The sequence below is a fragment of the Exophiala mesophila genome, assembly GCF_000836275.1.
Source record: "Exophiala mesophila strain CBS 40295 unplaced genomic scaffold supercont1.4, whole genome shotgun sequence".
Lineage (NCBI taxonomy): Eukaryota > Fungi > Ascomycota > Eurotiomycetes > Chaetothyriales > Herpotrichiellaceae > Exophiala > Exophiala mesophila.
This window is the reverse complement of record NW_015622507.1, coordinates 4,419,347-4,432,499: the sequence shown is the minus strand read 5'-3', so window position 1 is coordinate 4,432,499 and position 13,153 is coordinate 4,419,347. Positions and strand designations below refer to the sequence as shown.

The window sequence follows — 13,153 nt, the reverse complement described above, 5'->3', positions numbered from 1 at the left end:
AAGCCTTTGTCTGATTAATCATTGATTATTATACTCAGCCTCTATGTTCAAGGCCTCAATATTGACCTGATACTAGTCAGCCACAACGAATGCTGTACAACTCTATGTGCATAGCCACCATCCTCAGCTGTACATGATGCTTCCCACAGCGTCATCCTCAGTATCCATGTCGTGATCATCTCATCTCCATCGTATCCATGTCGGTCCTTGACCCATCACCCATCACATAAAATCTACTTCTTCGTCAAACTCGCCCACACCATCATTCACCGTCAATTGCTCCATTCTCTCTCGGGCAATCTTTTCCCTTTGTCTTTCTCGGTTCATTGCCTCATTTCTTCGGGCCGAACCTGACGCACTTCGAGTGCTCGATCGGCCGCTGACTTTGACCTTGCCCTCCTCACTCAAACTAACATCCACTCCCATCCGTTCAAGTTCCTCTCGACCACTGGGCCCATTGGGCACAACTTCTCGAGCTTCGAGACTGCTCACGAGCTTCTGGTTTTCCGGATTGGCTTCAAGGAGGAATTTCAAGCACATGATGGCATGTTCTTTAATGTATGGGTTACATGCTGCGCGAGATTACAGTCAGTCATGTCCCATGGTTGGTCCTCGTAGTCAAAGACAAGAAAGTCAACGGCGATCCTCACCATCATATTGTGTGCAACTCAAAATCGTCTCGACTCCTCCGTATTCCCGGATTTGATTCTGAACGGTAGGGGATTTCCACACCAGACTGGAGAGGACCAGGACAATCAACTTCTTGAGGTTGCGCCATTCAAAATCTGCCGGTTCTTCCGTAATAGCTGGCGGTGGAGATTGACGGGACTGACCCGCACCTGACGTCGCGCTAGACGGTTCCACTTGGTTGGTCGTTGCTGGTGTGCTTGGATCGTACGGTCTTTCAACGTTGGATGACTGAGACGATGGCTCTGCAGTAGCTGCTGATGATTGCGCGGCTGTTGGTGCGGGCATCGTCTGAGTGAGCGCCACCTTTGCAATACTGGCGTCAAGCTCTTTGATCAAAGTCACCAAATCATAGACAATCTCCCATTGCACCAATAGCCGTTTCCAGTCATTGTTCTCTGTGAGGACGGCGAAGAACTCCAGGAACTGATAGACCCCTTCGTAGACTCGCTCCATATCCCACAGGTTAAGAGGGAAATCCTCGGCCAAGGCAAGTCCTGCACGGATTTGGCCCTGAAGATAGATGAGTGCACACGTTTCAGGGATAATGTTGCCGCGAAAGACGATGAAAATATATCTAACAGTCAAGACGTCCACTCGGCTCAGGGCTGATGGAATTCGGGTCTTTTGTACGGACTGGTTGTTGTCCTGCACCACAGCTGCCGGGCTGTATTTCGACCGGAAAATGTGCGTCAGAATCTTGATGACCACGGCTTGTGCGGGAGAAATGATATCTTTGGGCTGCCCAAAGTCGGCGTAAGCATGCGACATGAGTCCATTCTTGAGGATGGCCTCCATGATCTGGACCATCATCTTGAAATAGAACTCGTCGTCGGGTAAATCCCAGGCTGCAATAAAAATGAGTAGCTCCCGGAGAACATTTCGACCGGCCTCTTGAGCAAGAAGAATGTGACATCTCACGGCCTGCATATTTCGTCCGCCGTTTCGAGCTGCTTCTTTGGATCCAAAATTGTCCACAATCCCAGCCTGTATGATCATTGGTAATGCTTCAATCTCAGTGGGTCCTAGAACGAGAGGCACATCGGTCAAGAGACCTCTCTCCTGGTCTGAGGACCGCCCATAGTCGTCCTCATCGTCCTCTTCATCTTCGTCCACACTCTCTTCATCGCCACTATCATCCAGGTCATCCTCATCATATGTAGGGACTGGGTTGCCATCTTCATCTAGAGAAAATGGGATGCTATCCTGATAACCTTGGGATTCGTGCAAACGTGCCATGAGCTCATCTTTGGCTTCCTGCAATGTTGCGGCGGCAGATTGAGCCGTTCGTGGCATGGTCAAATCTTCTTCAGTCAATGTCTGGTTGGGGTTGATGTCGCCGTATGAAGAGAAATCGGGCAAACCATTCCACGGTGATGCTTTCCGCCGACTGATCGTATCTGCGGCCACTGCGACAGCAGTCTCCCCCGCTGCCTGATTTATCGCACCGGGAGCTGCACGGTTGCCCGTTCCTGCAAGCTTGTCTCGTAACTCGGCCCCATATTTCAACAAGATGTCAGGATTGTTATCGAGTTGATCCGAGGTCAAGCCAGAAGTAGCCTCTAGATCCTTTTTAATCTTGTCCATCAGGATCTTGGCTGCTTCCCTGGTTCCAGGGTCGGGATTTTTGTTGGTGCTCATCAAATCAAACAAGGCATGAACATCATCAAGGCTGTATTCAAGTTCGCCATTCTTGATTCGATCAGCATCAGCTTGTCCCAGATTTTCCACAGCGGCCCTGATTCTTTCCTCTTGGGCAGCCTGCGTCTGTTGACTAGCAAGCGCATCTGCCTGAGCGTTGGAGTCATCCAGGGTATGTTCCTCATCCTCGACTGAGCGAGATTGACCAAAGAGATCAAGCCAGAGAACCAGCTTTCTTTGTTCATTATGCATGATGAAGTTATGCAGAAATTGGAGACATGTGATCAAAAGCCGCTTGTACAGATTAACCACCTTTTGCCATCGTTCCTCGCTGCGGGGATTTACCTCGGGGCCGTCAAAGCCTCTAGCTGTGACTTTGACGCAGACATCGATGAGCTTGAGGATCTGTTGGTCAAAAGCTTTTTCCGAGGCCAGATTTTGTGCCTTTTTTGTGGTCGCGAGCAGGTTTCGTGCGATGGTGCAGAGGTCATTGAGTCGTTCAATGTCCTTGACGAGGGAGGGGTAGTGGGAAGCAATGAGCTCGGAGGAACTACTATTTGGACCGCGGTTGTTATCGATGTTCGAGGGGTCTGGGCCTTTCCAAGCAAAGGACTGTTGCTCCAACACAGGAATCGCGAATGTCAGGACTTTGGCCAGGCCCTCCCAAACCTTGGGGTTGGAGCCCAAGGCGGATCGAACATCGCTTTCTTGGTGTGATTTGAAGAGGATTTGCTTGCCGCACACGAGGAGGTGATCGAGTCTCTTTTCATCGATAATACGACCTTGAAATTCATAATGCGCTTGAGTGCCCATGAGCACCATTCGCAGAAGGAGTGTGGCAGCGGCCATGTTGTATCAAGGAGAAGGATGACGGTCGGGGACCAAATTGTATAACTGGAAGCATAGTCAATTGAAATATTCCCACCAGCCACCTCAGAAGCTCTCGATATGGTATGATGCGTTGAGTTGAAGAACCGGCTTCTGATATGTCGGACCAAAGAATTTCTGCCCGTGGCTGCGGTTGCGATGTTTTGGCTGACGAAAAGGCAGAATGCCCGGCTGACTTGCCCTTGAAGGAATGTCGGTGTCATTGGCTCATAGGTGGAAGTCATGAGTCACGAGATTTCAGCACGTGACTGCGTCGGAGCATGTAGCATGTATCGCATCTCCCACCCTCCTGGTGGTAGACAACGAAGCCCTCCCCGTTGACAACGAGGCGGGACAATCAACCTTTCAACCTCTCATTCTGACAGTGTGGCGCCGCGTTGATGAGCATCTTGGAGTGGAATGTCGCCAATTTCCAAGACGCTTGACCCCCCGGGGGGCATTTCCGCTCCGCTCAAGTCGTACCGGTCGTCTACTGATCGTTGGCACCTAGCCAGCGTCCGCCAAAAGCACTGGGGTGACAATGTCCACCGGATAGAAGCCATCTCGAATATGTTTCTTGGACACGGAACCATCCAAAGTAGCGTTCTATCTAGTATAGTCTGGCTTTTCGTCCGTTCTTTGGTGGGAGACATTGCAGGGACTGGATGGATAGTTCTGGGTGCCCATGTTTGGAGCAATTCTCCCAACTCCACGATTGAGTACTTCCTTCCTTTCTTGGACGATTTGACCCACTTTTGCCCACAAGGAGTCCCGCCTATTGAATCTGAGTACGAGGATATATATGACCATTCTCCGATGCCCGGGCTTTTAATAGGCTTGATCGAGAGAACATTACGGACTAATTCCGGATAGGACCTTGAAGATCAAGCAACCTTGTTGGACATGATCCTCTATCATGTGTAAGCTCATAATAGAGACAAATACAAAAAGGTTTGGCTCTGGTTATGGATCCTGAGGCTTAGCTACATTCGTAGCCTCGATCCATTCGTCTCAACTTTCTCCATTGCTTCAAACCACTGATTGGCCGTTCCATCGTTCACGAAAGACATCGTCAGGCAGTTTTGCGGCTCTGTATAAGGTCCTTTAGAGGTGAGTCACCACCAACCTCGTAGCCTACGTTTACGTTCCGGACTTGCGTGAGAGTTCAATCTCTCAGTCAGACGTCCCACTCAGATGCCCTTAGTGCTCGATACTCTAGTTGAAATATTTAAGCCGTCTACTTCCTCATCTCATTTTCAACTTTCAGTCCGACACAACTCATCATAAAAGCGCAATTGACACACAACCAACTCACACAAGGGCAACAGACACACCCGGAAGCGAAAACTGGGGCGGCCTTCACGACCGACAAGACCAACAAAATGGACTTCCTCGGGGAGCTTGAGAACATGGCTGCCAACATCACAGAGGCAGACCGTATCTCCAACGCCGACATCAATATGTGGCAGAAGCTTTTCAACCTTACCTACTCAGAAGCCTTCTCAGCCTTGGAAGAATACCGGAACAACTTTTCCCGGACAAGAATCCCCGACGAACTATGGGACGCCATAAAAGCAGAGAAAGTAGCGGAGGGCTATAGCCGGGAGGCGTATGAATACTCACTCACACAATGTCGAGAAAGTGGTGCGCCTGCCGGCTACGACGATACCGGCTTATACATTGTTCAGCTCACCGGCCCCATCTCAAGGCCTGGTATCATTCGATCCGCCGCTTCGTTGAGCCAAATTCCCGTTCTTGTGGAAGGGTTGGGAGAAGATGGACAAGCACAATTTTGCGAGATCGACGGTACATCAAAAGCTCGACTTCTTGCCTGGATCGCAAAGAACCATCCAGGTTTCAAACCCACCATCGTGCGCATTTCCAAGGCTAAAAAGGAATTGTGTACCGAAAATCAGGCACCAATGCTGGGGAAAGACTGTACACTGCCTCAACATCGGCCAGACAATGCTAGATTTGAGCCTGTCCCTGCTCCAAACCAGTACCCAGTCTGGTACTTCTTCTACGGCACGCTGGCTGACCCAATTGTTCTCTCTCGGCACTTGGAGTTGGACAAGGCCCCGGACTATATTACGGCTCATGTCACTGATGGCAAGGTTCAGATCTGGGGAGGAAGGTACAAGGCACTGGTCGATGCGCCCGGTGAATCAGTACAAGGCTGCGCGTTCCTCGTCAAGACTCAAATTGAAGAAGATGCCTTGAGATTCTACGAGACAGACAAATATGAGATTGTCAGATGCCAGATCTTGACTCAAAGCGGAGCCATGCTTGGCCTCACCTTCCGCTTTAGAGGAAATTTGGACGAATTAGACTAGGCCATCGTTTCCAAACGCGATAAGCTAGAAGTGGTCACCACCATCTAGCCACAGGCAGAATACTATTATGGGGTGGCCGGGTGGCTAGGTACAGAACTCTAGGGGCTTCTGTGGGGGGTGGGAACTACTACGTATTCGCACAAGCACCACGTGACCAGGTACAAATTTTCAGAATCACAAGCACAAGTACCAAACCTCATTCACACATGCGTGGTGATGATCGCTAGCAACAAAAGCACAATCGACTCTAGGTTTTCTATCTTGCTAAATTTCCTTCACTCTCGGCTGACCTTACCTCTGCTCGTGGACAATTTTTTTTAATCGACATTCACTCTCCTGCGGAGAACCTATTCGGCACTCAGACACCTTTTTATGGATCCTGCAATATCAGAATGACAGAATAACGACTGTCAAGCTCCGTGTCGCCAGTGGGATTATCGAACGCTTGCTCTATTCCAATTCATCGGTCCTAGAAGACGTTCTTCGCTCCCACGCCAAATCGGCAGGGCCGAGTGACGGTCTAGTTCCCCAGATAGATGGCAACCCATATGTTCGATCCTTCTCTTGTGACTCGTTCTCTGCACAGGACGTGCAGACTGTTGCTAGAGTCGGTCCTGACACCTTCTCTTGCTTCTAGGTATGTATATGTTTGAGCGGGTCCAGCTCAAGGTCCATGCAAGAGTGTGCATAGGTCAAAGGAAACATTACTTTTCAACTTGATCGTTGTTCAGCAGAGTGGCTCATTCATGATGTGATCAGCTTCAGGTAATCGGCAACGATGAGAGTGATCATTCTGCTCCATGTTAGCATTCGTCACCCGGCAGATCAGAGGAAACTTACGCATGAGGAGCAATTCTAACGTAATATGTGCCAAATCCACGGTAGAATCTCAACCAGCCCTCATCTCGGACCACCTTCTTGGCGCAATCGAAAAATCCGTTGTATGGGAGTTTGCCATCAGGACCTTTTTGCTGCTTCTGCAATCTGGTCTTGACAAAGTCAAACGGTAAGCTGAAAAAGGAAGCGAAGAAACCGGCAATGGCAGACGCTCCGAATCGGTTTGCGTTCTCCGAGAGCTGAGGGGCATGGGTTTTCAATTGGGCCTTGGATTCGGCGAAGAAGGTGAGTTGGCCGAAATTGAGAGCCATGGCACGAATGACGGTAGGATATGCGCCCGCCCAGAGAGCGCCGACGCCTTCAGCTTGAGCGATACGCTTCAAGGCATCAAAGACTGATCGGTAGTTGGCTCGTTGTTCCTTGGGCTTCAAACCATCGGACTGCATTCGGATCAAGGCCAGATCTGCTGGGTTACCCACCATGGCAGCGAGACCACCTGCGGTGAGACCAGCGGCACCTCTTTCGAGAAAGCCAATGCTGGTGCCATTCTTTTCTGCACGTGCCTGCAGAAGATTTTGAAAGGTGTCAAAGAAACCCAGCCTTGCCGTGGTATAGACGGCCTGTCTCAACAGACCAGCTGAGAGACCAGTATAAAGATCAAGAACCTTGCCCTGTGCAATGATATCTCTTGTGATGCCCAACGCAGAAGGTTTAGGGCCGGATTTTATGCCTTCGCCCGCCAACTGGAGGCGAACCTTGACCATGTCTACAGGCTGGATGCAGCCTGTAGCGAACATACCCGCTAGGCCTCCATTGACGAAGGGTAGAGCAGCCCGCACGATGGGATAGTGGAGGAAATCATTCTTGGCTTGAATGGGATTGTTGACCGCCTCGGTCGTGGCAGTTTCGACCTTTGTCGCAGCGCTGCGGGCGCCTTCCTTGATCCGATTGGCAGTGCTCCCAGACATTGCGTGAGAGGGGAAAATGTGATTGTCCTAAGAGCGGAGTCAGGCGCCGATGTGCCGCGTGACGACAGGTCCTACAGAAAGTCCCGTTAGTGCGACGTTGCTGGGACTTGGGGAATTTGCGGGGTAAGACCCAGTTCGGCAGTCGAGGACCAGCGAACGCTGCGTAAGACGAGAAACTGGAACTGGCGGTGGGACTCACCTCGCGACAACAAACTATTCTGCACTTTGGAAGATCAGGATGAGTTGGTAGGATGGGTGATGGGGGGGAGGTTGTCTTCCACGGAAGCGGAGAACAGTCACGAGGGAGTATGTGGAGGAGGGACGGAGGACCGGCGCCAACAACGGTGGGATCCGGAGGTGTCACTGAGGATAGGACTCGATGACAAGGGTAATGAGGTGAGGTTGTTGTGGTTGTTAGGGACGCTAAGGATAGGTGAGTAGGGTTTAGAGGAGACTGGAATCTGAGGTTCTGGTCTTTTCCAAGTAGGTATATTGAGGAAAGAGAAGAGATGTAAGAAAAGAAAGAAAGGAAATAGTCGGTGGATGTAAGGTTGCTAATACGAAGTCAACTCCGCAGCTTGGACAAAGCTCGCTAGTACTTGGAAGGAGGGAGGAGGGTGTCAAGGTGTGCAGCAAATGAGGGACTCGTGGAACTCCAAACGGAGGTGATCCTGTACGCAACGCAAAGGTCACCCTGGTCGAAGATGCCGTGAACTCGGAGCAAAGCGTAGAGATGGACACACCCACAGGGCAAACACGGGAAACTCCAAAACACGGTTTCTTAGCACCAGCAGGGTCTGGAGCAAGCATTGTGCGTATACTCCGTAGGCAAACGCCTTCGGAACGAGCCAACGAGTCCAGGTATTCGAGACCGCGGGCACGGCGGATTCTACTCGCAAGCAACCAAGGCCACAAGGCATGATTTCACCTGTGATTTGCGACCTTTGGAATTGGCTGGACAAGGATTGGGCGAACAAACATCAGACAGTATTGAGTTCGGCCCGCCTAGTTTATTACACTCATCGCTATAGCGCCATAGGGTTAGGTACCAAGTCACAAGCAGCTAAGGTTGGGAGCCCACAGGTAGCCATTTCGTGCAACAACTGTGGTTAGCCCGGGCTTGGAACACGCGGGGAAAGGTAGGGACAGGACGTGGCTAGGCCTGCAGCTGCTTATGGCCCACGCCCAAAACAGGTGCACGGAGGGGGTCCTTGGGGGGGTAGTGATGGATAGAAGGGGGGCACGGGGGGGTGGCATAGTCTGTTGACTGACGTAGTTGCTATCAACACGGTTTAGTTGGACCACTTCAACCTTCTGCCCCTGCCTGTGGCTCGCCTATTACAGCAGCGGCTTTCCATTCAACCACCCCACTGCCGCGCGCCGTGCCCGCCCCCCATCCACTAGCAAACTGGTCGTTCTTCGTACATGCCATGCATGCTACTGTTCTTCAATAATAATATGACCGACCAATATCACATGCTTTTACCTTGAACCCAACGACTGCTTTGGTCCTGTTGAGTACATGGCTTTGTCTGCTGTTGAGTTAAACGACATTTCACTAAGTGTGGAGTTCCCACTGTTTCAACATGGAGAGCAAGAAGGAAGGAGCCTCAGTTCCTAGGGCAGTTACGATCCATGGCATAACCATCGATCAAATGGGTCAACTCGTCAATCTGACAATCAATAATAATCAATCACATCGTACATCATCGTCCCACCAAAGCCAGTATTGTCAACCGTGGCTTGTCGTAGACCCAGTATTGCCACCACCACCGTTGCTCATACCGAGCAACCTCGGAAGCCGCACCCCCCAGCAAGGCCGGTGCGGGTAGACTCGGATCGTGTTGAGCTTACCTTTGATCGGCTCCGCGCCGGAGAATTTGACGAGGCTCCAAGGCTGGCCGAGGCTGTGTTTGACGTTGAATGAGTGGATTGCTGAGTAGTACCTGGTTAGCCCACATCGAGCATACGGAGTACATGACTCCACCAGACAGATTAGACCAATGCCTACGGATTACGGGTCACGGAAACCAAGGTGAGGTTTTGCCTACGGCACATGGAAATCTCGCACCACCAGACTAGTAAGTGGTAGTACATATTCGTGATACTGTAGTAGTACTCCGTAGTTGTTGGGTTTAATAAATCGCGCACTGGCCCAAATTGACGACTTTGAGGACCACCTTCGTACAGAAGAGTCTGGCCGTCATGCCCTTGGCGGTCGCGATGTCGCTCTGAGGCGTACTACTGCTACTGCGGATTTCTGCCCGTGCAACATCACTTGTGCTGAGGGAGGTTGTCCTCGTGGACCTCTTTCGATTTGGATTGGCTGTTGGCGGAATTTCTCTGCTTGGGTTCTAGGACGGAGCATAAAGAGCCTCGCCCACCGAAACAACCGCAACCACAACCTCCTACTTCCATTGGTATTCTCGGATGGAAAAACTTCTCACAGGTCCGAGCTACCTATACTAGGTTTGTTATGGATTTACTTCCATCCTTGCATCAAAGGCTTGTATCATCTTTCGCGCTAGCATCTTTGTCCGGCCTCCCTTTCCGGACAGAGATGAACAGATTCCATTCTCAAATTTGCCAAGGCCTGTCGCAGAAGCCCATGCGCCGTGATCTCGCCGCGCCGTTGAGGCCATTGTGCGTCTTTCTCCGGAGTCCCTCCGAGGCCCCAACATCATCAACATCTTCCGGCTCCAGTGCCGTGCTGTCTTTGGGGGCCCGCAAATCTTCACCGAAGATTCTCCCCAGCGTGCTACCATACCGGGGAGTATCCCATCCATTTAGAGAGGGACATCCGTCTGGCGGCTTCGGCGTCGGCGTTAGAAAATATTATGTTGCCCGTGAGAAACAAGAACGGGTCCCCATATACCGCAACTGAGCGTCAACACCTAGTTGATATCCGCTCGTTTAGCCGCGTGGGACGGCTGCTTGCTTGTCCCTCTTGCGATTGAGCAAAGCCTTCACGTTGAATGGTTTCTTAATCTCCTTGATCCTTCTGAATAAATCCCTCGTCTTCTTCTCTCGTTGCTCCGAGGTCAAGCTTTCGCCGACTGTGGTGACGTCCTCTTCCTCTGCTACCATCGGAACGGGGGAGTCCTTGGCTTGTTTTTTGTTTGATCCCTTGACAATCGCAGAGTATACAAGGATCCAACCAGGTACCCGCTCTTTCTTGGCACCAGACTCGTCGTTTGTGTCTCTTTTGCTGGGCAATATTACTTCTGTGTCCTGCGCGTCCGCTGATTTCCATGGACAGTAGTCCAGGTGGCTGTCGATCGCGTCGAGGGTTTCCATGGCTGGCTTGTCACCACGGTACAGCCATAGCCCAAGCGACCGGAAACAATGATGGCATTCAATAATATCTTCTGCTTTCCTGTCCCAACCTGTGATCGCTAGTCGAAATGCGTTGAGATTGACCTTCCGCTCCTCCTCTTCAGATAGATTTTTGGTCAACGACTCCTCATCCTCGGACAATGGAAGCGGGAGAGGTGCAACTGCTGGCAGTTCATCCTCTCGAGTCATAATGCTGTCATAGCGTTCCTTCAGTGATGCAAGCGCGATACTTGTATTCAAAAGTCCCTCGATTCGTTGTACTGATGAGTCTGAACCTCGTTTACGCCAAAGACAACCTTCAGAGTGGGCCGTTGTAATCATATCTTGGTACTTCTTGACAATACTGTTGTAGACTTCGGTGACCATGGCTAAATCGTCGTCTTGGTCGTCTTGCACATCCCCTTCCGTGACATCTGCAATTTTTGTTGCCCGTAGCCGCGAAGGATCGATCGTGAGATCGACGTGGACACGCTCCTTGCAAGAGCCGCAGAACACAGTGTCCGTGTCCACGCAGATCCATCCTCTCTTTGCCCACACGGTGGCATTAATTGGGTCTGTCGATGGAACATGCCACTGAGTGACTTGTCGGAAGGTTTGAAGTCGTTCGAGAAAGGCGGCGCGGCTGGAGGGGAGGTAATGGGTGGAAAGAGACGTGGTCGATGTACGAGGTAAAAGTGCAACTCTGGATGTTGGAGTTACACGGCGTCTTTTAGATCCATCCGAAGTATCGTCGAGGCTAAGGCTGAGGCTGGAGCTTGTTGTAGTTGCATTGTTCCGAGAATTAAGTGACGATCTTGGGGGAGAGGCTGCCGCTGCATCGCTGAGGGCTTCCAAGATGCGATCGAATTTGCGTTTTTTGGTCTCAATTGCATAGGACATAATTGCAGATGCTCCAAGAGCGATATCTATGAATTGTCAATGTCTTCCTATGCGGCAGTGGACGGGCAGTTCTTCAACAAAGCGAAGTCAGTTGCCTCGAGGCTGGAGGAAGTGCCTGAAGCTGCGGGAGAGTTTCCTGTTTCGGCAGAGGACTAAGCAATTGTCACATACGTAGTGGGGATGTACCGCTCTCTGGTTCACCGTAGATATGTTCTAACTGCTTTTGGTTTAATATATACGGCGGCCCACATGAACCGTGTCAGTTCTCTTATATCAACCTCACCTCAGGCCACGACCTTGCAGTATGCGTCGCATTCCGATGGTATACAGTGAATGGACAGCTTGGTAGGTAAAGCTGATAAAGGCTCACTCTACTTCTAGATCGATAGGCGCTGTGCCTCAGTATGTACCCTTCCTACTCCAAAACCCAGATACAAACATCCATTTCATCACGCTGTCAACCTTGACGGCTTTCCAGAATTCCAAACATACTAGATGGACAAAATGGTTCTGCCAACAGATAGGCCATCTGACATTGGTAATAACCACGATATGCCTTTAATCAAGCTATGCTTGGCATGTCGAAGCCTTGATTCACGCTTTTGCTATTGCGCGCCAGTGGGTTAGTGAGTTCGTGTGCACCATTTCACGTCGAGTGATATCTGCCTAACACTGATTCACAACTGCGGCCTTCACGCTATCTGTGACCGTGTGTTAGTACTGTAAGTGACGCGTGTGGTCAGGCTAACCAACAAACGGTGCTTTCCTATTTCCCACTGCCTTTGCGGTTTCCCTTTATTCTTTTTCCCTTTCTCCCTCCCGGGCTCCTTACTTTCCTGCTACTCCCAAGCTCGTCAGTCGCACTATATCATTCTCCGACCTGTCATGATGAATGTGCTTGATGATCCCCCGCGCACAGCAGTTAGGTATGCTCATCGTCCCAGCTCTGGTTGTGCACTACTGACATCCTGTAGGCGAAATGGCTGGACTTATGTCAATCAACATGTGCAGCGGTTTGACACACTTCCACCTTTGGCACAGACGGACGGCAACACCGATGATGAAGCCGCTACTAACAATAACAATCCTGAGGGAGCTACAGGCCTACGGACCTCTATTCTTGAAGCCTCTGAGCGATTGAAGCTCCCACCAGGGTCCAGGAGGAAGAAGCGAAAGTCTCCTTCAGAGCCATCAGTTCGTCGTCCCAAGAGACCGCGTGTTGGCGAAACACAAGGTCAAGCTACACAAGATTTGAGCAGTGAACAAGATGTTTCTGTGGTCCAGGAAGTGCTAGTTGCTCCTCCTTTTCCTTCAGTGCGACCTCACAGACTTTTTGCGGAAACACCAAGCCGACTTGATGTCAGCAATGCTGTTGGAACGCACCCACTGTTCCACCCAGTCTCACATCAACCTGTCCATCAACCTGTCCATCAATCTATCCACCAACCTGTCCACCAGAAACCTATTTACCAACGACCCATCCACCAACACCCGGTCCACCAACAATCCATCCACCAGCAACCTGTCCACCAGCAACCTGTCCACCAGCAACCTGTCCACCAGCAACCTGTCCACCAGCAACCTGTCCACCAGCAACCTGTCCAC

The 13,153-nt window shown here is 50.9% G+C and overlaps 4 protein-coding genes across 5 annotated transcripts in view; 1 reads left to right on the top strand and 3 right to left on the bottom strand.

The window, feature by feature from the left end:
- Window positions 1-11: 11 nt before the first annotated feature.
- PV10_06634 (uncharacterized protein) lies at window positions 12-3,312 on the bottom strand. Its single transcript, XM_016371455.1, has 2 exons — window positions 651-3,312; window positions 12-572 (listed from the first exon to the last, which is right to left on the bottom strand). The coding sequence occupies exons 1-2, from the start codon at window positions 3,175-3,177 to the stop codon at window positions 223-225; spliced, it is 2,877 nt and encodes a 958-aa protein (XP_016223748.1). The 5' UTR covers window positions 3,178-3,312; the 3' UTR covers window positions 12-222.
- Window positions 3,313-5,681: 2,369 nt separating this feature from the next.
- Window positions 5,682-8,264, bottom strand: PV10_06633. Of its 2 annotated transcripts, XM_016371454.1 has the most exons (3): window positions 7,533-8,264; window positions 6,369-7,404; window positions 5,682-6,321 (listed from the first exon to the last, which is right to left on the bottom strand). In XM_016371454.1, exons 2-3 carry the CDS (start codon window positions 7,331-7,333, stop codon window positions 6,273-6,275), a joined length of 1,014 nt encoding a protein of 337 aa, XP_016223747.1. In that variant the 5' UTR covers window positions 7,334-7,404; window positions 7,533-8,264; the 3' UTR covers window positions 5,682-6,272. The 2 variants fall into 2 exon arrangements, with proteins under 2 accessions (XP_016223747.1, XP_016223746.1); XM_016371453.1 differs by having other exon boundaries at window positions 6,369-8,264.
- Window positions 8,265-9,606: 1,342 nt separating this feature from the next.
- Window positions 9,607-11,656, bottom strand: PV10_06632 (uncharacterized protein). Its single transcript, XM_016371452.1, has one exon. It carries the CDS (start codon window positions 11,546-11,548, stop codon window positions 10,247-10,249), a length of 1,302 nt encoding a protein of 433 aa, XP_016223745.1. The 5' UTR covers window positions 11,549-11,656; the 3' UTR covers window positions 9,607-10,246.
- A 780-nt stretch (window positions 11,657-12,436) lies between these two features.
- Window positions 12,437-13,153, top strand: part of PV10_06631 (uncharacterized protein) — a gene marked incomplete at both ends in the record, with an annotated part of 2,062 nt that continues 1,345 nt past the window's right edge. The window contains 2 exons of the mRNA XM_016371451.1: window positions 12,437-12,474; window positions 12,523-12,835. Coding sequence (XP_016223744.1) covers window positions 12,437-12,474; window positions 12,523-12,835 — 351 coding nt within the window. The remainder of the gene's footprint in view (window positions 12,475-12,522; window positions 12,836-13,153) is intronic.

What these genes read in the sequence shown, in the direction of transcription:
- PV10_06634 (XM_016371455.1), bottom strand. Translation starts at nt 3,177, where the DNA reads ATGGCCGCTGCCACACTCCTTCTGCGAATGGTGCTCATGGGCACTCAA. An exon ending in GAGTTGCACACAATATGATG is followed by an intron (nt 573 to 650) that starts GTGAGGATCGCC and finishes AATCTCGCGCAG; the next exon opens with CATGTAACCCATACATTAAA.
- PV10_06633 (XM_016371453.1), bottom strand. Translation starts at nt 7,333, where the DNA reads ATGTCTGGGAGCACTGCCAATCGGATCAAGGAAGGCGCCCGCAGCGCT. An exon ending in GTTAGAATTGCTCCTCATGC is followed by an intron (nt 6,322 to 6,368) that starts GTAAGTTTCCTC and finishes AACATGGAGCAG; the next exon opens with AATGATCACTCTCATCGTTG.
- PV10_06632 (XM_016371452.1), bottom strand. Translation starts at nt 11,548, where the DNA reads ATGTCCTATGCAATTGAGACCAAAAAACGCAAATTCGATCGCATCTTG.